Source organism: Erithacus rubecula (assembly GCF_903797595.1).
Source record: "Erithacus rubecula genome assembly, chromosome: 3".
In the NCBI taxonomy this organism is placed as follows: domain Eukaryota; kingdom Metazoa; phylum Chordata; class Aves; order Passeriformes; family Muscicapidae; genus Erithacus; species Erithacus rubecula.
This window is the reverse complement of record NC_136689.1, coordinates 31,063,749-31,090,482: the sequence shown is the minus strand read 5'-3', so window position 1 is coordinate 31,090,482 and position 26,734 is coordinate 31,063,749. Positions and strand designations below refer to the sequence as shown.

Here is a 26,734-nt window from a genome sequence, read left to right as displayed (position 1 = left end):
CCCCCAGCTGACAGAAACACTCTGTTCTGCAGGATGTGATCCTCCAGGAAGTGTAAATTAAAAACTACTCCCTCACACAGCACCAGAGCCTTATGACTCCCCACTACTCCCCACTGGAGCACAGGGTTGAGCATACAGCTGTTGCCAAGGGACCTGCTCAGGCCAGGGGTAGCTGTGGGTCCAGCAGAGCCCCCCACACCAGAGCTGGACACCAGACACCCACAGCCAGGACCTGGGCTCTGCACCCACACCATGTTTTTGCTTGGATCTGGAATTCTCTAGATCTCTCCTTGTGATTAAAAGGTGTGGCTGCTGAAGAAATCAGTTTACAGAGCCTCCAAATTCCTTACTGCTGTTGTTATTTGTCTGCAATAGGAGTATCTGTGAGGCCAGGGCGCGGGGAGGGTGTGCTGGGGCTGAGCACTGCTCTGGGACCACCAAATCCCCCTTACTAGCAGGACTAATTCTACAAGGTCTCTGCACCTGGAGAGGAAACTTGAGGAGTAATCCATATATGCTAGATGAAAATACCTGGTAAAAATCCTTCAAACCCATACATATCCTTACCCCCCGCAAAAAAAAAAAAAAACCCACACATTTAAAATAAAACCTGTGATTTTTACAGCATACTTTTTTTAGTAGTGCAGCCATAATGGGTGTTTTACTGAAACAAAGGGAAAAGTTACATTGATTTATAAATTCATTAAAATGCCACAAGAAAGAGCAGTGTCTAAGTAGACCCGTTGACTGCCATGGCTTTTGGATCAGACCCAGAAGAACGCTGGAATAAGTGGTGAAGCATTTTATTTTCTAACCTTTCAGTGGCTACTGCAAACAATGGAAAATACAAGTACATACTTAGAATAACTCTATCCTTTGCAAAATGAGATCACACCTAAAAATACTTCCTTTTGTTGCTGTATAACTTCAGTTTAGGATAATAGCTATTACATGCATATAATGAAGAGGAAAAAATATTTCCTCAAATGCTGGGCAAAAATTTTATATTGCAAAGTAGGGTTTCTCCTACAGAACAAACTTTAAAATCTGTAGTGATTCAAGACAACTTATGAAATAGTAGAATGAAAAATCTAGTTATTCATGGACAACATGAAATAAGGTAGTAAAAATCCCAGGGGACTGAGTTACCAAATTATTGCTTGCAGCCGGCAAAAACTACATAATGATGATAATTCTTAGTATCAAAATTATTTCAAGTTCTAAGAAACAACTGAGAAACATACCTGAATTTTAGTTTTTCAGTTTGAAACAATTAGGCCTAGCCCACACAGCTTGAACTTCCTGGGATATACATGTGCTATTAATTTTTAACTTTGCTGTAGGATCCAAGCGTGAATCACCAGGCCCCATCACTTTCTAGTGCAAAGGTGTGTTTTGTCTGCTTGTACCAGCAATTTTTCCAGTGCCCTTTCTTCTCAATTTGCAAACATATTTTTCATTACTTTTTAAAACCATCTCCTTGAATTTCCTCAGCAACTTCCAATGCAGCTGACTTTTGCAGCTGTGTTGCCGTGCTACAGATTTCATCATTGTTTGACCAGAGAAGAGTGTTGGTTAAACTAAAATCTCCAGTTGGAGTGAATTTCTACAATGTTTCATCAGTTCCCTACTAAGCAGCACAGATCTAACAGAACAATATTTCTGTAACCTGAAGAGTAAATTAATATTTATTGAATAGCTCAGCACTGACCTTCTTAAGAGAAGAGAAGCATTTTCTTAGTTTCTTCAAATCCATTACATATAGAATTGTTTTGTATTTTATTTCTAAAACACCTATTGAGATTAATTTCAAAGTATTTCATCAAAAACAAAAACAGAGAAGAGTAAATGCAAAGCTGCTGCAGAAATAGAAATACATCCACTGCTTTAGAGAGTGCAGAGATGGCCCTGTTCCCTTCTCTGCCAGTGGGAATTTTACCGTGGACCCCAGAGAAAGCACAGCCAAGCTAGTGATTTTCTAACACTTAAATGCAATTATTTTTATTTTGAAACACAGGAATAGCCTCCTGCTCTGGTGCAGTTTGCAGCCTGAGGCTGTAGCCCTGCCAGCACTGTTAATGTCATTGTTTGTGAAGCGTATTCCCAGTCTCCGTACACCCACGCAGGGCTCCCAGCTCCCGGCCGTGATGTCCCCCTCGACACATTGTTCCAGCTCCCACTGCTTCCTCACCTCTCGCCACGTCCCCCCACCATTGTTATCCCTTGACACCCACCCTGCATTGTTCTCACACCCGCCTGCCATCCCCACCTGGGAGGGACCCTTCCTCTCTTCCATTCCTCGCAGCAGCTCAGGCTCCTTTCTTACCTACTTCCATATATTCCACTGACCTACTGGCAGCAGACCATTTTCCCTTTCTGAAAGCACATTACATCAAGTATCATTACTGCATCCCACAGCTTCTGTGGGCACTTGGCTTTGAGAAGCCCAGTCCAAAGCCTCTGAAAGAACAAAAAAGATTTTTATTTCATTGCTATAGCTTAGGTCAAGCTCAAAACTGGATCGATATAATGTGTTATTGCATTTTCAGACAGGTTATAAAAGTGCTGATATTTGTTTTCACTAGAGAACAGAAATATGTAATGAGACAGACATATAGGTACAGAAATGGCTGACATGATTTACACAGACTCCATTATTTTCACCACCTTGCTTTTTTCTGCTCTCTAGATTGTACATCCACCAGATTCTTTTAAAATGGTTTCATATAGATATGTAGGTACATTGAACCCAAATTTTTCTGTACTTACTATTTTTTTCCTTACCTTTTTTCACGATACTTAATTTTCTCTGTTGAGCTGCTTTCAAAATGATATTCCTTTCACAAAATAATGTTTACTGTATAGAGTATAATGCATTAACTGTTTTCCATGCTTAAAGTTTGCCTTTGCAAAGCCTTGGGAAGAAGAGCAGCTATATATGCTTAGAGTAGATTAAGTATAGAAAAAAAAATTAACACCTTGCTTTATTAATAGATAACTAATGTATTTTGTATGTTCAAACATGAAAAACTTGTTAAGTCTTACCATGGCTCATGCGATGAAAGCAGTAGTATGCAAAGTCCACTCCCAGAAGTGTCAGATACCATGTCCATGGTGAGTCCCAAGGCAGTTCAAACAGTCTGTAGTTATTCCATACGTATATGTAACTAATTAACTCAATACTTCTGAATAAAACACTGAAATAGAGATCCAGAAACTTTTATCAGTAATTCTGTCAGGTTTAATTTCAGAACCTATTATACATTTACAATTTACCAGCTGGAAGTCTTTTTACAATACATAAAACCAGTCTCCAAGTTCTTCAACCTCTATCAAGTACCACTACTAACTTCAGTAAAACCTTTGCATAGTGCCTACAAGAGTTCTAAAACCAACTCCCACTCACTCACCACCCATATTGCAGCATTAGGTACATGCTCAAAGGCTGAAGTGCTCCTGTGCTCTGCAGGCATTATGGTGTTCCTGTTTCCCAACTCTGAAAGAAACCCATACTCACTAACTAATAAGTCACAAGTGATTGAAGTGTAGCAGCAATTATGCTGAAACATTAATGCATTACATTAAATTACCTTGACTGCTTACATTACAAAAAAGAATATGGAAGGGGACAGGACTTCTGGGAGCAGTGAAATGTTTGATCTCTCAGCATATTGCTTCACTTTAAAAGAGGATAAATGCACAGGAGGAGACAAAGACCAGTGCTTTTGAAAAGAAGGGGAAGAGCAATTGGTAGAGAGAAATGGCAGGATTCTGAAAAAGGGAAAGAAAAAAATCATGAATTTGCAAAAGCAAGGAAAGCCACCAGACAGAAGTTCTTATTGCTGCCGAGTTCCTGGACTACAGGGACAGACTGGCTGCTCCTAACACAGTCTCAGCACGGAGACCAGGAGAAGAAGAAAGAAAGTAGTTCTGGAATGGGCAGGCAAAACCTAGTAGTAACTCTCCACAGCTGCTCAGATTAATACAAATTTGGACTGCAGTGGTCACACCCTTCTCTCAGCACCCTAACACCCCATTTCACCAACTGGAGCTACCTCCAAACAAATTACTTTGATTTTGCTGGGTGAGCTTTGGGACAAATCAGGAAGCATTAAACCCAGGTATGAATGGTGAGAGGCTGTAGGCACTAGGATGGCCCAGGTGACAATTGGCTTAGGTAGCTACAAAATGGTGCAGCAGATGCAGATGGATATATATTTAAACTGGCAATTTTGTAGAGAAACTAGTCCACAGCAGGATTTGTAGCAGATTCCTCACACCTATTCTCCTTTGTTTTGTTGCTGAAAATGTAGTGAAACAGTGGTGAACTGAATTGCATCAACCTCTGAAAAGCAGCAAAGAGAATAAAAGAGAAGTAGGAGAAAGATACTAATTATAGAAAAGTCACAAATATATATTGATATTTTTTAGTATATCAATGGGTGAAATTCACCTCAGTTTAGGGCCTAAGAGTAAGACATACGACATTTACACACATACATGCACACACAAAAAATGTAGCTCTCAGATGTTATACTGCTGCTATTTTGTGGGGAGGAGGTAGAAATATTATCAGCAACACCTTTGTACAAAGTCATGCAAGACTTTAAAAACATATAAAACATATTCATAGTGGAAGAAAGACTCTGAGATAAAAAATTCAGGGAGCTACCAAAGAATACTGCAGATGGCACACCTATAGACACTACTTAAATAGAAGTGGTAACAAACTGCACATACATATTACAGCCATGCAAAATCTCAGCCAAAGGACAGACCAACATTTCTCTTCCATGTTAGTCTCATCTAGAACTTCACCTTACATTGAAATCAGCTGAAAGATTCTCTGTGCACCTCTGTCTACATCTGCTCATTCTTGCCTCACTACCACTTTTCAGAGGTATTTCTTTCAATACCCTCCCTTTTTGCCTAATTTTTTTTTTCAGTCAGATTATTTTCTATACAGTTGGCAGCATGGCCACAAAAAAAAAAAATCTAGAATCTGCAAAACTTAAAAAGGATATACACTCCTTCCCCTTTAATGACTTTTTTCACATATCTGGAAAACATCCCTGAAAACAGTCTGGCTATGCCCTATCATTTTGGACAGCTGCACTGAAATAGAAGGGAAGCTCAGCAAACATGGTTGTTGTATGCCATCCCCCATGCTACAGCTGAACTCCATCTTTTTGCAAAGACATCCTTTCAGAGCTTTTGTACTCCTGGCATTAGCACCTCTTCCCATAAGTGTTTTGAATGAAGCTAGAAGAAAACACCTTGAGTTCTGTGGTGCTAGTTTCATTATTAATGAAGAAAAAGAGTAATCTGAAAATTCCAACCTCCCCATTAGAGCCTGCAAGCATAATAGCATCACATCCACCATTTTATCCTGAGACCTGAAGCACTGGAAGTAATTGTTGCTCAGGAAGAAATGAACTAATATTTTTTTCCACAGCCAAGTGCACATCTTACCTACAGCTCATTCTCAGCTTTACTTTACTTCTCTCAAATAAAACCAAGACCAAACAAACACTGTGAAATTTCATTTCATTTTAGCAGCTTGACCATGAAGAATTTCTCTTGACTAACAAGGACAGGTGTATCTACCACTTCAAAAACAACTTGGCTATGCCCAGAAGGTGGACCATACACACCTGGAACATGTTTAATTTTCATAAGAGCTGTGTTCTATAAATATTTTTAAAGAAGATTATATGTGTCCAAGCAGATTTTTTGCAATTCACCTCATGAGGAATTTGTAAAGTTCTGTATAAATTCTCAATCCATTTCACAACAGGTCAGAAGGGAGCTGATATTATTCAAACACAAAGAAATGGGCATTTCTTAACATCTTTTCAATGACCAGGAAATTTAAAACACCTCTTGCAACATAGAGTATCAGTTATTATTAGGTACTGTTTTCTTACTTTATTCTTCTGCTTTTATTAACATATAATGCCTTTGCAGTACATCCAAAGATATGTGACCTGGAACATTTCCTCCATTTCTGATCAGCTTTCAGTATTTCACCCTCGAGTCCTTTTTTTTTTTCCACAGGCTGAGGCCAAGGTGTAAACCTCGAGCTAACCCTGCAACACATTTTTTATATGTGCAATTTGCTGTACATTCTTTGCTTCATGCTTGAATCATAACTCTACAGCACATAATGCTAGCTGATTACTGTAATTAATTTAGAGTAATCCATCATATTACTAGGCAGTGCTGGAGAAAGAAGAGTTGTTTAACTAAGTATTTTTCTAAATTTACAGTGTGATAGGAAAGACCAGAGCTTGTATTCAATTACAATTCCTAAAGTTCACTTGGAGTTTTAAAGGTTTATATTCCCTCTTTTTTTCCCCCTCATGTTCCTTTTTCACTTCTTGAACATACAAAGAGAACTTAAGAAAACTTTTCCCTTATTTAAATGTTGCAACCATAAATATGACAGAAGTGGATAGGAAAGGCTTTTGTCATCTAGTCCAATCCTCTGCATAAAGAATAATAAATCCTAAAAGAGATAGACTGCATAGAAAACTTTATTATATACATTCCATAGATTTATCTTCCTGGATTTTGAACATTTCTCCTGAAAATTTTCTTATTACATGAAAAGCACACTTAGACAACTGTTGTTACCTTGAGAGTTCTTGTCTCCTTGCTTCTAAAGATCATACAAGCTTTAATTAATGGCAATAATATTTGTTTTTAATAAACCATTTCCCTCTTCACCTTCCACTGGGTCAGATTATCACTTCCTCTAATTAAAAAAAGTCCAAGAAGGAAATTCTGGGAGATAAACTCTCCATGTGGAAATGAAGATCTACTTATTCTAGATCCCTATGGAATAATGAAGGAGGGAAAAGGTGGAAGAAATTCAATTGGAAGAAAAGGCAGCTGCCCAGTTCAAAGAATACAAGGTCCTGTTTTGCTTCCTCCAGCCATAGACCCTGAAACTGCACCTTTAGGAAACTCCTTCCATGGTGCCCAGGACAGTCAACAAAAATGAAAAGGGTCACAGATAGGAGCTGTTGTCTCTTTTCCAAGCATGGAGGAAGATCTGTGCACCAAAAGTGAGCAGTCCAAAAAAGCTGCCTCAGCTCTCACCACTATTGCAGTCACCACCTCACATCACACTGGGAATTGACCTGGTGCCCCTGAGCTAAAAACACAACCCTACAGCTGGACCTACAAAAGCTCTGCTCTCAAGGGCTGTAACAGACTTGCATTCTTAGAGGTCAGGCACAGAGGGAAGCATGTTAAGACACCCTGGTCACAAGGTTATATTATCATTAAAAATAGTGAGATATTACTAATACAGTTTCCCTGGGTTAAATAAATTCTGTTTTCCTAGCCTGATTCAAACTTTGTAAATGTAAAGTTTCAAAATGCTGAACAAAGGCAGTTTCTCAATAATTTGAAATTATTCAGACCATTTATGTAACAGCAGGATACATGAATAATTAAATGCTCTGTAAGGTTTTATTTCAGAATGGAAATAATTTCCATTTCCATGGATACCCAAAGAGCTTTATTTTCCAGATGAAAAACTGGCTCCAGCTACAATTGAAATAAACATTTTGATAACATGATTTTAGTAAAGAGAAGAAGGAGGATGGAGGTAGGGGAGCCTTGAGAAAAGATCCATTTGTAAAACAAAGCAAATCTGCTGCAACTGAAATCCCCTTTTATTTCCTGTACAGGTGCCAGGCCTTGAACAGTCACCCAATTTATTACCTTGTCAGCTGACTTATTAGGGTTGACACAAATCGAGCTGAAATATGCCTGACACACTGCAGTCAAGGCTTTTTTCACGCTTTAGCACAAAGCCAAACTTTCCACAAGGTGGACAGAAAGGGAGAGGGAGCTGTGGGAGTTCTATTCCCTGTTTTCTATCATCAAGATGAATATGATCTCCTCTCCCATTCTTAATATGCAAAAGCAGTCATGAAATAACCCAAGGCTAAAAAATAATTCACCAAAATGATACAGCTGGGAAATTATTATCAGGCTCTGGAAAACCCTTGATTACAGGAAATAGCACCTACATTTTGAGAAAATGTTCCCACCAGACACAAAGCCTCTCCTCTTCCTCAGTATGGCTTTCTTCTCCAGCATTTAAGCTTAAACAATACAAACCTCCAGTTTTCCTCAAGGACAAAAGAAAATATCAAATTCAAAATGAAGTAAAAGGGAGGTGACTCAGGTATCCCTACTAGTTGTATTGCACACAGTATTGCACAATATTTTGCCTGACAGAGCTGCCCTTTTATTCACCAAACCTATTCCTGCTGTACTTCAATTTCTATCCTCCAATTTATGACACCAGTATTAATTTACACTAGTGGGTGGAATAAAATGTGAAACAACAGGTGTTGGAAGAAAAATAGCAACAGTGTTGTTACACTTTTTTTATTATTAAGTTCTAGTCTTGCTACATAACTCTAGTCACTTGTATATCTTTGCTCATAAATAAGTAAATTTTTAATTGCATCAATTAAAAATACAACAGAGATATTTCCATGAGAAATTCCACTGCCTTCAGTGATACAATCTACAGCAGCAACTCATTATTCCCTAAGTTTATACAAAGCCTTCAGATACTTTTAATTACACAATATCTTTATAAGACTAAAAAGCCTAGTTTAAAACCTTCAGTACAAAGGTTTAATGCCTTCAGACTGAGCTTCTGGCATTGTGGCTTTTTCCTCTTGTTTTATGAGAATGGAAGTTGCATTTTTTTAATATCTATTTATACCTGCCCAGCACTAGGGGCAGAAAATTCTATTCCAGTATCTTCAGGATATACCAGACTGGAATATTCTACAATGTCATCTCCTACAAGTCAATGCTCCTGATTTTTCAGTATTTGTACAAATATCACCACATGAGTTTAATAAAAATGCTTGACCAGGACCTTTTTCCAATTGAGGGTCTGATTTTGATCTGTCCTACTTGGTTGTTCCACTGAAATGAGCAAATATGCATTATAGTTTAAGTTAGGTTGGGAACAAGCCTATAATATTCTCAAAGGTCACATATAAGCAACTAAGGAGAAAAGGCTATTCTATTCAACTCAGATTGTTCTAGATAAATTCAGAAAAACTAAAGGAACTAATAAGATTTTCCATGGTCTATAAAAATACAGCGAAACATTATAACACATCAAATGATGAAATAAGGAAAAATATTTACACAAGAATTTATGCTGAACTCCTTTGGTCATATTTCTAAATGCTTTAAAAGATAGTTTGTTGTTGTCCATGATACACAGTGGTGAAAGTCTGTTCATTTCAGATCTATAACACTGGTTTACAGAGTCATTAAAAGACATTTCCCCCCAATTTTCCAAACTTCTAAGTGTTGACCCAAGAAACTAGATTGGCCAGCTCTAAAAATGCTACCCCTGTGCTCCATCTAGTGGAGTCCCGATTTAAGATTAATTCATTGTGTAGCAGAGATGTCCTTCAGTCAGAAGGGTACTCTATACAGAAGCAATTTCTTAAGAGGTTTTTTGTTTTTTTTTTTCCAAATTGTGAAAAATGACACAATTTAGCTTAAAGAAAATATGAAACATATGGAATAAAAAAATCTACACAACAAGTAATGGATTTGAGAAATTGGTAGATTTTGTGAGCTACAGAGACTACTGAAATTAACACCTTAACATTTTCAATAGGGTAAATTCAGTTCACAGTATATACTTTCACAGAAGAGCACAAGTATATTTGAAAATGTAACCTGACAGCTTCTCTTTGCTTCTTAAGATATGGCAGGTGTAAAGCTGGGCTCTGGCATTAAGAATGGGCAATCACCAAGCCACTTACTTGTCCACTGCACAGAAAATGACCATGATACAATACTAAGGATGAAAAAAAAATATGCATTCTGTGTAAGAGGTTGCAACCTAAAAGAGCAATTGGAGCCCTAATGGGTTTGTGTGAAACACAGCAACCTGTAGAACATTATGGTGGAAGGGGACTACCAGTTGTTTCAGTCAATTAGTTTGAGAATATCCAAGCTCTCCAACATCCTTCCTTGTAATGCAAAATAGCCTATATGTCATTGCATTAGAAACTCTAGAGATTCAAATTCTGGCTCAGATCTTTCCTTAGTCATCATTAAAAAGTAGCACTGTCTCACTGGTATTCCTGTGCTGTGTCCACTTGTGCTCTCTAACCTGCTTCAAACAAATGGAACCAGAGTAACAATTCTACAGTTTGAACCTCTGAAGATAAGGCTGCTCATATGCCTGGGAAGGGTTCAGATGGTTAAAAGGGTTTAGGGAGGTAGTGATGAGCATGAGAGCAGACAGGAAGCAATAGCCTCTTTACGGGGCACAGATGGATTTGGACTTACTGGAGGACACGGCACACCAAAATTATAAAACTGTGTTAGTGATACAGTAAGAACATAGGATGATTAATCCACACAGAGGGGAGTAAATAATTTACTAACTTAATCCCAATTGGTTCATAAATGCAAACCAGACTAAAAAAACCCAACAAAAACCCAACAAACTAATTAGATTAAACAAAAACTGTCCAGGTAAGACAGCTACTACCATGAGTTTAATTGAACTGACTTTGAAAATCCACTTCCAGAGTCAGGCTTGCCTGCTGAGAATCCTATCAGATCCTGCTGCACAGCACTACCCCCTTACTGAAATTGTTTACCTTACTCTGTCTGATTTACCTGCAGAAGATTAGTGAGTTAATTCAAAACCTGTTTCTCTGACATAGCTGTGAGGGCTGTGACCTTTGGCAAAATGTGGGAACAATGAACAGTGCATATGGGAGAGTGAAGCCAGGAGGGTGCTCTTGTGAATTATGTAACTACCTAGTGCTACTTGGAGAGCTGGACGTAGGTAGGTGAGTAGATTCTGTCTCTTCAGGCCTGGTACTTATTAAAAATTCTATTTTTTTGACACACTTATTGACAGTGCCTTAAACTGCCATGACTAGCTACTGTAGGCATGATTGTGACTGCAGGTTCTGTACAGACTGAACCTAAAGCCTGACAGCTCTTGGCTGCCCCTTTTCCACTCCCAGACAACTTGCTTGTCTCTCTGCCTAAAGCAAATACCCTTTTGCTCAGAGTGAACTAAAATAACTCCACTTGGGATCAGAAGAGCACCTGAACCAACACAAGAGAAAAAGTGAGTACAAGAACGACACAAGTGCAGTAGCCAGAAGTTCAGCTGGTTTCAGGGCATGGCATGGCACAGCAGCTCCACTCCCCATTTAAACAGGTTAAGTGAGCCCCTTTTCCAGTTTGGCCCCATCTGCTCATCACTGCCCTCAGTGTGGTGGTTACCAGCCCTCAGACTTGTCACCGTAATTGCATGCATAGCTGCTCCCTGACCTGGCTCTGTCAAAATGAATGCAGCTGAGCTTAAACACCTCTTTTATAGTTCTTGGGGGGCTTTTGTTTCTGCTTTTAGCAAGATCACTTTGTCAGGTCCAGGTTAGGGAGCAATTAAATGCGCAGTTATGTTGGCAGATCTGAAGGGGCAGCTGGACCAGAAGCAGCACATCTGACCATGCTCTAAACAAACATCTGCCCAAAGTCTTAGTCAAACAGATGTGGAGAAAAAATGTAGCTAATAACTCTTAAAGGGAAAAATATAATTTATGAGAAACTCCATGTATCAAATTTTCTTCTAAGAAATGCAATCAGTAATTTATGAGATTATAATTTTCTATAGTCACGTATAACATATCTAATAGACACTTCAGGAAGCCAGCATATACTTCAAATAGTTAAATCCATGCAGGCAATTTTTTTCTGTTCTCTCAAGGCACTTCTACCTCCACAGGTTGTGGATAACTTGCACCAACTTGAAGCAAGTGTATTCTAATCAACTCTGCATTTTGTTACTCTTAAAAATGGAAAACATTGTTTCAGACTGCAATTTTATATATGTTATCAAGCAGATAACTCAGTAACACTACAAAAGCAAGAGCATTTCTTTTTCTAGCACAAGACTGAGAATAGACATAGGAAGAACTGGTGCAGGTTAATGTGATGGGGAGGTGCTGGACATGCTTCCCAAGCCACTTCACCCCAGGGCAACACAAACACTGATGCTGGCCAAAGAGGGGTGAAGGTACAGAGTGGAGAGGGAGGAGTGAGCAACCAGAAGTATCAGTCAGTCAAAGGCACTTAATTCGGGAGCATTGCTGGTCTAAAATGTACATGAAACTGCCTCTTCAATCCAGCTTCTGAAAAAAGATTATTTAAAATCCAGATGATGTACAAAACTGAATACACTGGTCTACAGTAGAAACAGGATTTGGAATCCTTTGATTTAATTGCTGCTGATGGGTAGATATCTTAAGATACTTAATAGCATGAACTAATTAAAAAACATTTAATCATTCCATTCTCATGTTCAATAATTCAGAGAACTCCAACTTCCTCTGATTCAAAAATCAAGGTAAATAATGTATGCAGACTTCAATATTCTCTTAAGAAATGGAGAAGTTCATTGCAGATTTGACTGGCTAAACTGTGTCAGACATTATATACGTATACATTCATACACTGTATGACTGTGTTGCAGAGCAGAACACTAAAACTGGCAATTGAGCATGACTATAAAGAACAAATAGTTTTCCAACTATTTTGAAAATATACCTACCTCACTTATCCCCAAACACTCTTTGATTTGATTTATATTCTGCTGCTTTAAAAGAAGAAATGGGTCAATATGAAATAATGCACATATTTGTAAAATGGATATTCATACCCAAAATAAACTTTCTCTTGGGAGAGTATTTTTAAAGCAGTATTTAAAGCCTCTTGGCAATGGTTAGCTAGAAAAGTTATTTATTTATTTATTTAGAATAAAAGTTCTCAAATTTTTTTTTACCTACATTTAGGATGCTGGGAGTAAACTTAGTAATACATGTTTCTCCCTTTCTTCCAAATTAATTTTCATTCCATACAAAACTTAGTATTTATACATGCAGGGGAATGCATAGTATGCAGTAATGCAGAGAAAATGATATTTAAGAAATGTATGGGCTACTTTAGAAGAGATGATATGTATGCACAAACCATTCAATTTACTGCATGCTGTTAAGTCTAATAAGCGTGAAAACAAAAACGTTGCCTTGTCTCATTAGACTCTTCCTCTTGCACCTACATTTTTAACATATGGCATACAAGTATCATGAATCTGTGATTTGCACTTTCTCAACAGAAAGTTGAAGCATGAAACACTAAATAAATACTGTTGACTTTCAAGACATGCAATAGTTCTGTTATAGAAACTATAAAATGGAAAAAATACTTTGAGGCTGAATATGGTTAGTGACTCCTAATTTTTTCATTAAATGGAAAGACCTCTTTGCAATGACATATTTGAAGCTTCATTTTAACTAATAGACTGAAGCCACCATTTTAGACCCAACCACAGATTTTTTTAAGGAAGTGGCAAACCATTGCTGCTAGTTGAGAAAATGAAAATTAGTCCCTGGGAGAGGATACAATCAATGGTGTGTTAATCTAACCTTCAGCTGTTAATGATTTGCACTACTATTTCCCCTGATGCTGTGGGTTCTGCTGAAATATTGTTTTAGCAGTTTCTGTCAACTTTCCCTACCTTTTTTCTTCCTGAAAGGGAAAGACTGAAGTGAAAGTCTTAGCAACAGATTTTTGCCTGTGCTATTTTTCCCCCCTTTTTTTGTCTGACCCAGTTCTTTCACACCATGGAAGCACAAGACAGAAGGCTAAAGTGTTCTGGTTTTTCAGTTCAAGCCTTTTTAGCCCATCTGTTATTCACAACTTCTCTTACTTATAAAAGAGGTGTTACACTAAGTAGTCACCATTAGAATTGCAACACTAACATGAGATTAAATAATTTAGGAAGTCTCATTTTGCCTGCTTCTTTCACATTCAGCCAAAAAAGCTAAAGGTTTTACAGGACTCTTCTTTGGAAAGAACTGCTGAGGAGAGTCTGGTATTTCCAGTCATGAGAGTTGTGCAAGCAACCTGGAAGAGACTTCTTGTGCTGGTGTAACAATAAATAGGTGTACTGATCTTGGAAATTTGCCTAACCTGCAAACTTTTGAGTCCTTAAGGAGCATTTGGTTCACTCAATTGAAACAATCTTGCAAGAGAAAACTGCATAGCCTGCAAGCCAAATTCTGCAGCAAAGGACTGAGTGCCAAAATAATAAAAGTACTCAGCACCTTGCAAAGCTGCATTCCACACAAACACTGGTTTTCTTAGCAAGCATTTCTTCCAGGAATGAGTGCATGTCAAGTGTTTCAGTATTCTTAAAATAAAGCCAAAAGGACTTGCAAAACCATTCCAACTTATTTTACATGTATCTCATGCCCTTTAACTTAATCAGTTCTGAATATTTCAGATGAATAAAGATAAATATTCAGCATCGTAAGCCTTTCAAGTTTTAAAAAAATTGGGTTAAGTTGAAGAAGCAACATTTGATTTTAATATTAACTTCATGCAGACTACACTAACCCATTATAAGGGTTGTGTGTGCTGCACACAAATCAAATGTGTTGATAAATATTTAATTAATTCATAAAACATATTGAAAAGTTGAATGTTGCTCCTTCAAGATCATGCTCACAAGTCATTAAAAATTATTTGAATATAGGCACACTATCTGTAAAAATAAATTCACAAAATTCTGAAGTAACTTAGACATTGTTTGAAGATGTAACTTTATGGCTGAGTATTTCTCATATTGAAAACTCATGCCTCTGATTTTCAGATATTTTAAGAGTTTTGGAGTGTGTCTTTAAAAGGTTTCATCAGGGATATTTACTACTGATAGTTAACATGATCTATCAGAAATTGTCTTTGTACCCAATGGATCTTGTCAAAGACTGCATTGATTAGAAAACAAAAAAATCAACCAAATGACAAATGATCAACAGATTACAAAGAGGGTGATACAAACATTTCACAAATTGAGTTCTACTAGCCAGAATGGATAATTTATTTCGTTGTTGGTATGCTCTTTTAATGTATTTGATCAAGAATCTGGATTGAAAGAAAAGATTTCTAGTAAAGTTTGCAGTGACATAAACCAGGGACCTCTAGGTAACAAAGACAATTTTTCATGGATTTAGGCTACTTCAGGAGGACCAAATGTACAATCCATGTATTTCTATGTGGCCAAATGTAAGAACATATTGCCTATGAATGAGGAATGTAAGCCACAGATTCCAAAAAAGCATTCAGGGATGAAAGATGGCTCAAAGGATCTGGGATATATAAAGGGAGGAACAACAAGTAGAAACAGAGAACAAATGACTTCATTATTTGGCACTGATGTAGTCATTTCTGAAATATGGAGTGCACTTGAGACATCAACACTAAGAAGGCTGAAAAACTGCAGAGGATTCTGAAAAAGAACTGGGGAATAATTGAAAGACTTGCAAATACACCATATAGTCAAACTCAAATAATAAAAACTTTTTTTCTTATAAAGAAGAGATTATATACAATTTGATGGTCAACTGCAAATTCATGTATGGGGAATAGAAATGCAATTCCATTTGAAAAGATGCAATAAAATCCATCATCTGAAAACTCATATCATGAAAAGGCATATCTAAAACATGGTACACAAGTAACTAAAGCTTCTGGAAAACACTTACAGCAATTTACATAAAGAATTTGCTGGATTTTTTCACTGGGATTCACAGTTAATTCACAGTGGCTATTTCTTTAAAATGCAACTCTGCTCACCAAACTAATTCAGGTAAATCTTATGGTCTTTACATTGGAGAGTAAATTACATTATCATGTTTGCAACAATTCTCTCAGGAATTAAAATCCATTGAAGTCAAATGTAAGATTATGACTGTGTTCAAAGCACTTTGGATCACATGCATATTCACAGCTCTAACGATCTACTTATACACACAGTTTTTTTTTTTTTTTTTAAAGGCTAATAAAAATAATATCCTGGTTTGTTGATTTTCATTTTGTTATCTTCTTTCTGTATTTTAATGAAAGAAAACCCAGATTCTATAATCTAGTCTAACATAAGATATAGTCAAAGTCAGGTGAAGTCCCAGAAACAGCAAAAGGTGACAGCAAGACTGAGTACAGATTAACATAACTGATGATAAATTGATAATGTGGAGCTGGACAACACCCTGTAAAAGTCATATTCAGCCTTACAGAAAGATTTTATAAAATTTAATTGCATAAAGAAAAGTCCAGATGCCTTGTTTAATCATTTGGGATTAGCAATAACAACTTCAATACATAATTCTATTTTCTTCCTTTTTAGTGATTAAAACCCAAATAATCTCAGGACTGTATACTCACTCTGGTAGTCGGGACAGGATGCCTAAGGAAAGAGAACTTATGCCATCATTGATCCGACCCGGCAGCTTGCGCTTCTGAATCCAGCTGACAGCAAACTCCAGAACAATAAAAGTAAAGAAGAATGGAATACTCTAAAAATAGATTAAAAAAAAAAAAGTCATAACAAAATAAAATTAGATATGCTTTTCCTAACAGCATTTTATGCAGTGAGATGGTTCTCAGATTGGCTGGCACTTTAGTAGCTCCTCCTGTGATAAAGCTCCACGTAGACCTTACAAATCAGAACAACCAAGGCTACCATTTAATCCACAACACCAGCCTAAATCTATTGCAGTAACCTCCTCTCACAATGTTTTCTTTTGTATATTTTGCATGTGAATTCAAACATTATCACAAGAAAATGCAAAAGTCTTTCCAAACATATATTTCTCATATTTAAGTAAATCAGTGAGAACACCAATATTTGTGGACTCCTCCAACCACAAAGTAGAACAGAATCTGGTTTGGATTTGATATTGCATGAAGTTGAGTGTTTTCAGCCACTGAATTTGGCGTACAACATTATAATCTGAAAAATACAGTAAAGTGAGTTTCTTTCTACTTGGCATTTCTATTGACATGATTTTCACTGCAGACAATATTTTTTTTCTGCATGTGCTTTCATCAGTGAACCCCATAACTATAGAGCCCGGTCCAATTCGGGCCATACACCATGCTCTCTTCCCAGGCCAAGTGACAATGATACAGTGTTCCCCTTTTTCTTTGGGACCGCACCAACTGTTTTCTGCCTTTCTGCAGGAAAGTATAATGATGAGCAAGACTGAAACATTTCTCAGTCACAATACAGATTTAGTTCAGGATTCAATTCTCACTGTCCATCTTCTATCCCAGATCAACTGCAAGGTGAAAATGCACAGCAACATCACCCACAGGTGTGGCTGTAACTGGTGGTAGGACAGCATTATTTTTCATCAACAAAGACTGTCATACCTGCTCTCAAGTTTTTATCATCTCAGGAAACAAGGCTTGAGTAACAGTAAGTGGTAGAACTTTTTTTTTTTTTTACTGACACTGGAATATTAACAGTGCTTGCACTTCATGTGTGGAAGGAATGAGGAAGCTGCAGTGTTTTAGCCATAACCACCCAATCTAGGAGGCCTGTGGCAAGGAAAATGGGAAGGAGTTATCAGATCTCTGTGCATGCAAATGTTCCTTCAACACCCTTCCTTGCTCTGTAGAAAACTTTTAGGTGACCTTTGAGACATTTAGACAACTGCTTTTTTGTTATATTAAGGCATGAAATTCCCACCATGTTTTGCAGGACAAGAGAAATGCAAGACCAGTTCTGCACCACTCTGGGAGTCACCACACTGCCATGCTTGGTAAGGTTTCTGCTGCTTCTGCTCCCTTCAAACCACCTGCAAACACCTACAGCTTCACAGCCTGGAACCCTCCAAACTGCACTGCTGTGGAAGAGAGGCTGCTCCTGTCCCTCACATTTTAACAGAAGCATGTTGTCTCTGCAAACGTTGCATTTTGGAGGGTGCTCATTTTTGTTTGCCAAGTGAGATATGATCTGGGAAATCCTACTAGGCCTGGACACTAAAGAGACTAAGATGGATATAGACCAGATTGCTCAGTCGAAGAAGAACTGGATGATTCAAACCATGCAAACAGCAAGAGATTTATAGCGTCTAGAAAATTTGAAAGTTCATAAACTTCAGCAGTACAGGGTTAGGTTACAGTAACAGATGAACAGAGATTAATATCAACATGACACTTTTTAATTTAGGTGCCTAGCTTATTCTGTAACAGCATTTTGGGCATCTAAAAGCCTGTTTGCAACAGGCACCAACTCATGATATAAAAAACTAGAGAGCAGGGGAAGACCTGTGCATAAAGCCTAAACACCACCCAGGAAAACCAATGTGGTAAATCTTTCAATATTTGGAATAAATAAGAAATAATATAATAAGAAAATATATTATAAAAGAGAATAATAGAAGAAAAGGGAAACCATAAAACCTTCAATTTGAAATCAATGAAACATTCTAGGAAACTATAAATACTCCTTGTTTTGCTCTCTATAGCTGCTTCTTTCCTAAGTAGACAAGATTTTTAATGTACGTTTCCTAATTGATATAATCAAATAACAGATTCCTAACTTAGCAAACAAAGGTTGATGATCACAACTGTACACTCCAGCAGTGAAAAGAGAGGTTTAATAAGAAAAACTATAAAACACTTAATGACAATATTAAGAGGCAGCTCTAGCACAGACTACAAGCAGTTTTAAGGCATGAAGTTTAAGGTATGGTACAGCAGAAGCTGCAGAGCAAATTGAATGGGTTCAGAGCAGAGAAAGTGAGGTGCATTATTCATGAAATAAAAACAGTTAACAGGAAATGTACAAAGTCTATATTCCCTGTGATGATTCATTTTACCTAGCAACATCTGAAACAGTTGAAATACTTGACTTTATAATAATGTACACTATTATAACTTCTGTCTTACTGACTTCATTAAATACTTCCCCCCACTGTGAAGCAGTGAAACAGCCAAGCATTTGGCACCACTTTTTGACTCACAAATGGGAAGTGTCATAACAAGGAAGATAAAGAAACATTCAGACATCCTTAACCTCCTGCTCATCAAGGAGATTGTAAATGGAAAGATTTATGGCATACTCCTTACTATCTAAGAAACTGCTACATTTCTTTCACACACCTACATTAATCTTGGTCCAAAGCAGATCAATGGGATCAAATATCCCATAGATAAAGCTAGTATGTATTATTCACCTGACTATGACAGCTATTGTCATGGAAAATGAAAAGGCATTCCCTCACCCAAACAGCCCACAGTGTAAGGATGAGACATAATGCAACAGAAGAAGAATGCAAGTAATTTAGGAAAAAAGGAGGCAGTAAGAGAGAAAATAGTCTCACCAGCCTAACCAGTACTTTTTTTATTTTTTGGGGGGGTCTTTTTTTGTTTAAGTTAAAAGGACAATGAAGACATTAAAGGAACCCATTGAGGACGGCTACTTCTACAATTGTTCTCAAGGGCTGTCCCTATAAACAAAATGGCACAAAATTTAGAAATAGGCACTGTTGGCATCACAGGTCAGAGACATAAGACAGATCCTTTTGGCATGTTCTGGTCCATAAATGTTTTACTCTCTCTCTGTTTCCAGGCTTTTTCTCTTCACCCAACAGCAGAAATGCTCAATGGAGATTTACATTAGCTTGTGGTTTACCTGAATAACTGATCCATAACTTGAAAGCCTTCCTTTGAGTACTGTGTAAGAGGGTTCCATTTTAAGTAACCAACTCTACAAAATGCAAAGGACCATTTAAAATCAGTTTCCACTTTATAGTGTTGCAAAGAATAATATTCTAGGTTGAAATTCTGCATATATTTATAGTTTTAGTGTAATTCTTGAATCAGTTTTTGTTTTCCTAAAGTCCCTGATCTCTATAACATAAGAATCCCAGCTTTCAAAAAAACTAAGTATAAAGGTTCTGTGCCTCATTATTTTGAAGCAAACCCTAAAATGTGAATTGAGTTTAAATGTGAACTTATTCTTTAGGCTCTCAAGAGAGTAAACCAAAAAGGAAAACAGTGATTATCAAAGCTTTCTTTTTGGGGGTCTCAGCAGAAGGACTCTCTCTTCTGAAGTCTGACTCATGGAAGCCTTTACTGAGCACAAGTGATAACTTCAGACCATAGCAAGGTACAAAGTGAATTTATAGTTCATGAAAACTACGTTTGGCAAACAAGAAGAATCATTCCACCTGCCCATCTGTAGATTGTGAGAGAAAAAAAAAAAAGAAAGAAAAAAACAACCATGCATGCAGAGTCTAATCTTATGCCACAGGAAAGAGGATGCCCTTAAAAAGAATGGGCAAGCATCAATATAGATTTTAAAAATCAGGATGTCCTGTCCTGGAGAAAGAAAATGTACATACTTCCCAGAAATAAGGAAAAATCAAGAGATTTGAATTCTACATGACAAAAAGTCTTATAAAAATAAATTCTTTGATGATTATCCAAGATTCACACCCCTTTTCCCAGAATTTTGAAGGTTTGTTGAAAGGGTGACCTTTCCCTGGGCACTGCTACAGAGCTTTGCTACTTGTCACTGGTAGCAACTGATCAGCTCATGTTTTAAACAGGATTTGAGGCCTTTACATACAGCTCTGCCAACATACAGAACAACACTGCAGGGACCATTGCTTCTGAAAATGGTATAACCAATATAACCAGAGACAGAAAGTATACTACACAAGTTAAGCTAAATATGCTGTTCTCAAAACCAGAGCTGCTGGTAGTTTCCTGCCAGATGTAGCTTCCTAGCCAGATGTAAAAGCACAGGTGACTAGCTCAAAGGTGCCACCTCTGTCGAGTGCCTATATTTTGTAAGCCAACCAGCTCAGTTTTGCAGATCACTAAGATCATGAATATTCGGGTGAATATGGAGGTTTTGCCATCTGTCTATGTTGGAAGGTACATATCCCCACAGCTGTAGCCATGTCATCTAATGTCCTAGACATACGTTCATCTGATACCCAAGAGAACACAGATCCGAGACGCAAATTCCACCATGGAGTCTCAGAAAAAAAAAAACAAAAAAAAAACAAAAAACCCCAAAAAAAAAAAAACCAACAAAAAAAACCCCAACACTATTTAGGAGATATTAATGCAATCAGCAGTTTGTTTCACACACACATCATCATTATTGTCTTTCAGGGTTAACTATTTGAACTGAGGCCTTCATGTGTTACCAGCTCTACACTAAAATTTTTTTGTTCTGTGTTGAATTGAGCTCAGATACCCACTTCTGTATCTGTACCAACTAAAGGAGTTAGCATTCCAAGACCTCCTCAAGAGGCTCATCAGGTCACTATTAAATCTATTGCTGATTAATCCAATGGATATACTGCTTATGGAATTGTTCCCTAAACAGTCAAGAATAGCAGCTGGAGACAGACTGCAGATAGATGCCATCTGCACATAAACATGGCCAAAAGAGGACAGATGAACTCTGACTAAGCTCAGACCAAAGACAAACAGTTAAAACAGTTATGCCACAAAAATACTTTTATATGCCCACTTAGACAAGCATCAAAAGATCTATTCCAGCAACAAATGCACTGTCAGGGAAATCTAATATATCTAACCTAAGACAGGAATTTAAGCAAACTATAACTGTAATGGGAAACTTTTTTTAAGTGTTTGGTTTATTGTGAGAAAATAATCCTTTATGAGCTTATCACAACACTGCCCTTCAGCAGCAGAAGCTTGCAGGCACTTTGATAATTCAAAGCATTAAGAATCCTTTCACAGACTTACAACTGTGCGCCCAGTAGCAAAAATTCCAGCTTTGGCTAATGTCTGACCTGAATATTGCACATGGCAGAAGAAAGCCCAAGGATGTTGAGATATTCTGCAGACAAGAAAGTGAATAATATTCTGTTGGAAATGTGAGAATAGTGAAAGAGACTGAGACAGCAGAGAGAGCTGGAGGGAGAGATCTGCTGTCTAGGCAAAACTATAGATCTTCCTTGATTATGATGCTACAGCTTAGTTGCAAAACACCTCTGAGGACAGCAGTCCATTGACCAGACATTGCACACACACAGGCTGGGCTTGCAGCAACTTTCTGCTTACCTTATGCAAAAGGGCAACCTTTGCTGATAACATCCTTCAGCAAGGGACTGCTGCATCCTACAACTCCCAGGAAGCTGCTGACGGTGCTGCACTGCTCTGCAGAGCCCATGACACCTGGCTGCAGCCTGCCAGCAGCTGCTGCACAGCAGTCCAAGCTATACCTGGCACAGGAGCTATCAAGAACTATCAAGACCTATGTAAAATGTGCAGCTCTTTACTGAAGCTCTATTGAATTTACTTTGACAAGGGCAAAACCGTGCTCACGTGCTGTCTCTGTGAACAGCTGACATCGATCTGGGTTCAGAAGGAGCTGACAATCAAGATAGGACAGAAGGGAGCAAAGGTGTCTTCTTGGAAGTGAATAAACTGGCAGGGCGGGAGGGGAGGGAAGGATATTCTGCTGCCTGCTGACAAGGGAGTTCTCACCCTTGACCTCTGTACTCTTGCCTTGGATATTCAGGACACAGCACTGTCCCAGTGCAAATATTTGTTCTAAATTCTCTCAAACAATCTTTATTTTTTATTTTAATTAGAAACCTTTTATTTATCTGTCTTTGACTGAGCTTGATGTAAGGGCACAGCGAGACCTGACTTTTTGCTTTCTTTAAGCACCATAACAGCCAAACACAGCATCATATTTCCTTGTTTTCTCTGTTCACTTTGCTGTCACTATCATCTTATCCGTGCTGCTGGATATAACATTATCACCAAGCCTCAGATCTTTGGGGTGCTTCCCTGAAAACTCTTGGTACCAGGAGAAATTATCATTTAAACACATGAAAATACAGGGCACAGTTACACCGGCAGCTTACAGGCATTAAAGCTCATGAAAGAAAGACGGTTTTATCTTCATTGAGGTGCCCTTTCGCGGACGCTGTTTCTGGGAGACGCCTTTTGGAAACTGGCGCAGGTGGGCGAAGGGGAGGGCGAGGGATGCAGCCAGGGTGGGGGAGAAGGGGACTCTCACCTTCTCCACGTAGTCGGGCACCTCCTCCAGCGTGCGGAAGGAGCTCTCTGCGGGCGGCAGCGCGTAGAAGAGGGCGCGGAGCTGCTGTCCCGGCGCGGTGCCGCCCGCCCCAGCGCCCATGGCCGCGCCGCGCTCCCGTGAGGCGGCACCGCCCGCCCGCCCGCCCCGCCGCGGCCTGCGCCCGCCGCGCCCGCCACCCGGCCCGCTCGCAGAAACATCCCCCTCGCAGAAACATCCCCCTCGCAGAAACATCCCCCTCGCTGCTTCCCCTGCGGGGCTGCACGGTTGCTTGGCTTGGGGGCTCTTTGTTTTTGTACGTGTCATCCCGGCATGGCTCGCTTCTGGAAGATCTCGCACACCCCAGCTCCCTTCTCACCCTAAAACATCGCAAACCCCACAGAGCTCAAGCACCCTTTCTCAATTTGAGACAGATTTCCACACAAAAATAAAAATCATTGCTCGGGTTTGGACTTCCATAAAAATAAAATGTTAAGGGTTTTGAGAAACAAGCCGAGGTGTACTCGTTGATTCCTGTTTAGCTGTATGGGTTAGTCCAGCATTCTTCCCATTAAAAGTTTTTATTTTTAAATAGGGCTTATCATAGCTCCATTTTATGTAGTTTCATTTAATTGAAGGTAGCCTCAGGAAGCCATTCATTATGCTTTCAATTATGAAGGAATTAAAACTAGGGAAATGGAAATGGTGAAATGGATCCTTGTAGAAAATTGTTTCTAGAAATGGGAGTAAGGACAGACTTTGTACATCAAGACCTTCAGTCTGAAGCTCAGGAGTGTGTCAAATGTTTCTCAATCACACTCGATATTTGGTTTTAGTACAAATAATAAGATTTCTGCGGAATTGGATTAGCCAAAAATAAAATAATACAATGTCTCAACAATCCCTTCATCTCAAATGTGCAGTTCCGCTAAAAAACTTTGCAGAAGAAATGGGCTGCAAATCCTGCTGCAAAAGATCTTGCTACAATTTAAATTCTGACACTCATTGGAAACATTTTACTTTGTATCAACCTTAAGTTTTGGAAAGGAACTATGTTGAGTAATTTCAGCTGAAGTTTCTGTTTAAGAAAAGTGCCATTCAAAGAAATTGACGTTAGAAAAACAAGTATTACACATTTGTGATGTTTGCATTAAATAAGTTGCCGTTTAAGCAACAGCATGGAAGGTCGACTTAAATATCTTGCTGTTTGAATAATGTTACAATACAGTAGAGAATGGTGTCAGGAAATTGCTGTAAATACCAATAAAATATTCTACTTTTAGCCGAACAAAACAGAAGTATTGCAAAAGGGCATTGATGATGCCCTTTTAGAGTTGGCCACTCTCTTAATATGTATTGTTTATATTAATACTGTAAATAAAAAATACATTAAATTTATTTAAATGCTTTAAAATTGCACCCTCGTGTTCTCAACTTCATTGGTAATTTAAGGTAATCTGAAATTCTTATAAAACTCTAGCTGTTAACTTCTAAAATCTGAGTAAATCAAAATTCTGAATTTACTCAAAATCACATAAATCAATAGCATTATCTTCATGGCAGGCAATGACAGAAAACATTTGCTTATTCATTTAGATTAGCCTCAGTATTTCTATGATATTACTCTCAAGTTCAAGCTCCTTTAACTCACCCTCACCTCAGGTGTACCGTCTTACCTGGAGCCCTTCCTTAGTTTTGTGCTGGGTTCATCTTGCTCCATCATCAGCTCTCAGAGTTAAAGTGGCCTACACTCAATCCCTCAAAAAATATCAGTGAGATGGGGACCATTCTGGGGTAAGAACGATTAGCAGGGCAAGGGAGCCCATGGCCACACAAGGTGAGATACCTTTTAAGTATCGTGGAACCACTACATCATATCACACCATTCTGGGAAAGAAGAGAATCCATCAAGTTTTTAGGACTTTCTATTTTCTTAAAGATTGTTTTGGACCTCCATGTCATTGTAAATTGTCACCCCAATGTGACTGTACTGAAGCTCTTGCTTTCATACAGAAAGGATGGAAATTTGATAGGAGATATCACTACAATGCCTACATTTCTGGTGAGGGGAGCAGTTTGAAATCTGGAGCATTTGTGAGTGTTTCACATGCTTCAGTGGCCTGGTTCTGCCAATGTAGCTGCTGTTGTCTACTTGTGCCTTGAAACTTAGCATGCAGTTTTCAGTGGTCCTTCTTTCTGTTGTTAAGCAAGTAATGGAAAATAAAGGAATGTTGCTTCACTGGAGGTACTAACCCTTTCCCAAACAATGCTCCCTCCATTCAATGACTTTGCAGAATTTTTTTTGTGAGAGTTTTTTTATTATTATTATTACTTTATTTTTGGCAAAGACTTAATTAATCTACTTTTTTCCTCTTTAAAATAAAATCAACAAACAGAAAAGTTATTATTTCCTACACTGCCATCAAAAATGTAGGAGGATGTTCTGTACAGAGACTAGGATCCTGCTGTTGAGCAGATAGTTCCAGTAACTAAGGCAACAAAGGCCTCTGCTCTACTTAGAGGAAATTGAGGAGCTGGCCTAACGAGATCTGTAGGTGGATCATATTTTGTTTTCTCTAAAGAACTTTATCCCACCCACTTCTTGAAGAGAGAACGCCCAGAGTCTTCCTGTTTAGGTGTCTCTAAGCAGTAAAACAGCACTAAATAATAAAGTCATAAAGGGAATTAGGGCAGGTTGAAATTGGGATGGGCCATATAGTCTGCCTTGGCAGTCATTCACAGTAAACTAAATCATATCCAGAACCTAGCTGGGCTTAGTGTCCTTTTTTTATATAGCAGTCTCTTTGAATAGAAGAACTTTAAAGAAGTACACTTTAAATGAGTACACAAGTAGATGTCAGAATTTTTTGTATCACCACTCCAAGTATACAGCACCTACATTCATGCCTGGCAGTGGATGTCATCACAGGAACACTAAATGTATCTGTGTTACTACAAAACTGGTATTATAAAATATTTTCAGTGTTGTCTTTGCTATTGATAAACCCTACATCACATTAAAAAAACCCTACCATTAAAAAAATAAGTCAAGTGTTTATTTGTTTCTGTTATAAGCTATATGTATATACATATCAATACACAAGTCTTAGTAAGAGCTAATGACTCCAGAGACCTGAAGACAGGGATGTTCTTGCACATTTATCAATGTCATGCTATGCATTTGGCAACTTATTGCTAACTTTCCATTTCTTCTACACAGAGCTGGTCACCATAGAACAGAGAGCAAATCATCAGGATACTCAAGCAGGCTGAAGAATAAGGCAAACACTATTTTGGGGTATTTTTTTGTAATATTTTCCATCTTTGTATGCACTTGAAATAATTTAACCTTTTGTTCTAACTGAGGAAAAATGTGTTTTGGTTTTTTTTGTGTGTGAGAGGGGATGGGATGGGAGTTACTGGAAAAATAAATTCCTTCTTCAAGGCAGACTTATCAAGTAAGTAACTTTAGAAGAACAGCCTACCCACCTGTTGTGAATGTTTCCAGATTTTATCTGGCATGCTCTGCTGTGCAATTTCTTGCACTTTCATTGGTGAAAACCTTATTTTAGTTTAGTTTTTTAGGAACAGCAGGATTCAGGCTGCTGTGTGCTGCAAACTACATGTTAAATCAGCATTATGTAGTTTACAATTTCAGCTTCAGGACAGGTATCTTATACATTGAGATCATTTTATTAGACATGTTATAACCTTTTCAGTAATAGCCAGTGATTGTTACTATTTGTTATCAGCGAAACAGTCTAGTGTTTTTGAATTAGGAAC

At 38.1% G+C, this 26,734-nt stretch overlaps 1 protein-coding gene across 1 annotated transcript in view; it reads right to left on the bottom strand.

Annotated features, from left to right (window-relative positions):
* AGMO (alkylglycerol monooxygenase) overlaps window positions 1-23,123 on the bottom strand; it is a 185,557-nt gene extending 162,434 nt beyond the window's left edge. The window contains exons 1-3 of the mRNA XM_079302920.1: window positions 22,955-23,123; window positions 16,315-16,445; window positions 3,046-3,197 (exon numbers count right to left, since the gene is read on the bottom strand). Of these exons, the coding sequence (XP_079159046.1) occupies window positions 3,046-3,197; window positions 16,315-16,445; window positions 22,955-23,074 (403 nt within the window). The 5' untranslated portion in view covers window positions 23,075-23,123. The remainder of the gene's footprint in view (window positions 1-3,045; window positions 3,198-16,314; window positions 16,446-22,954) is intronic.
* Between the last annotated feature and the right edge of the window lie 3,611 nt (window positions 23,124-26,734).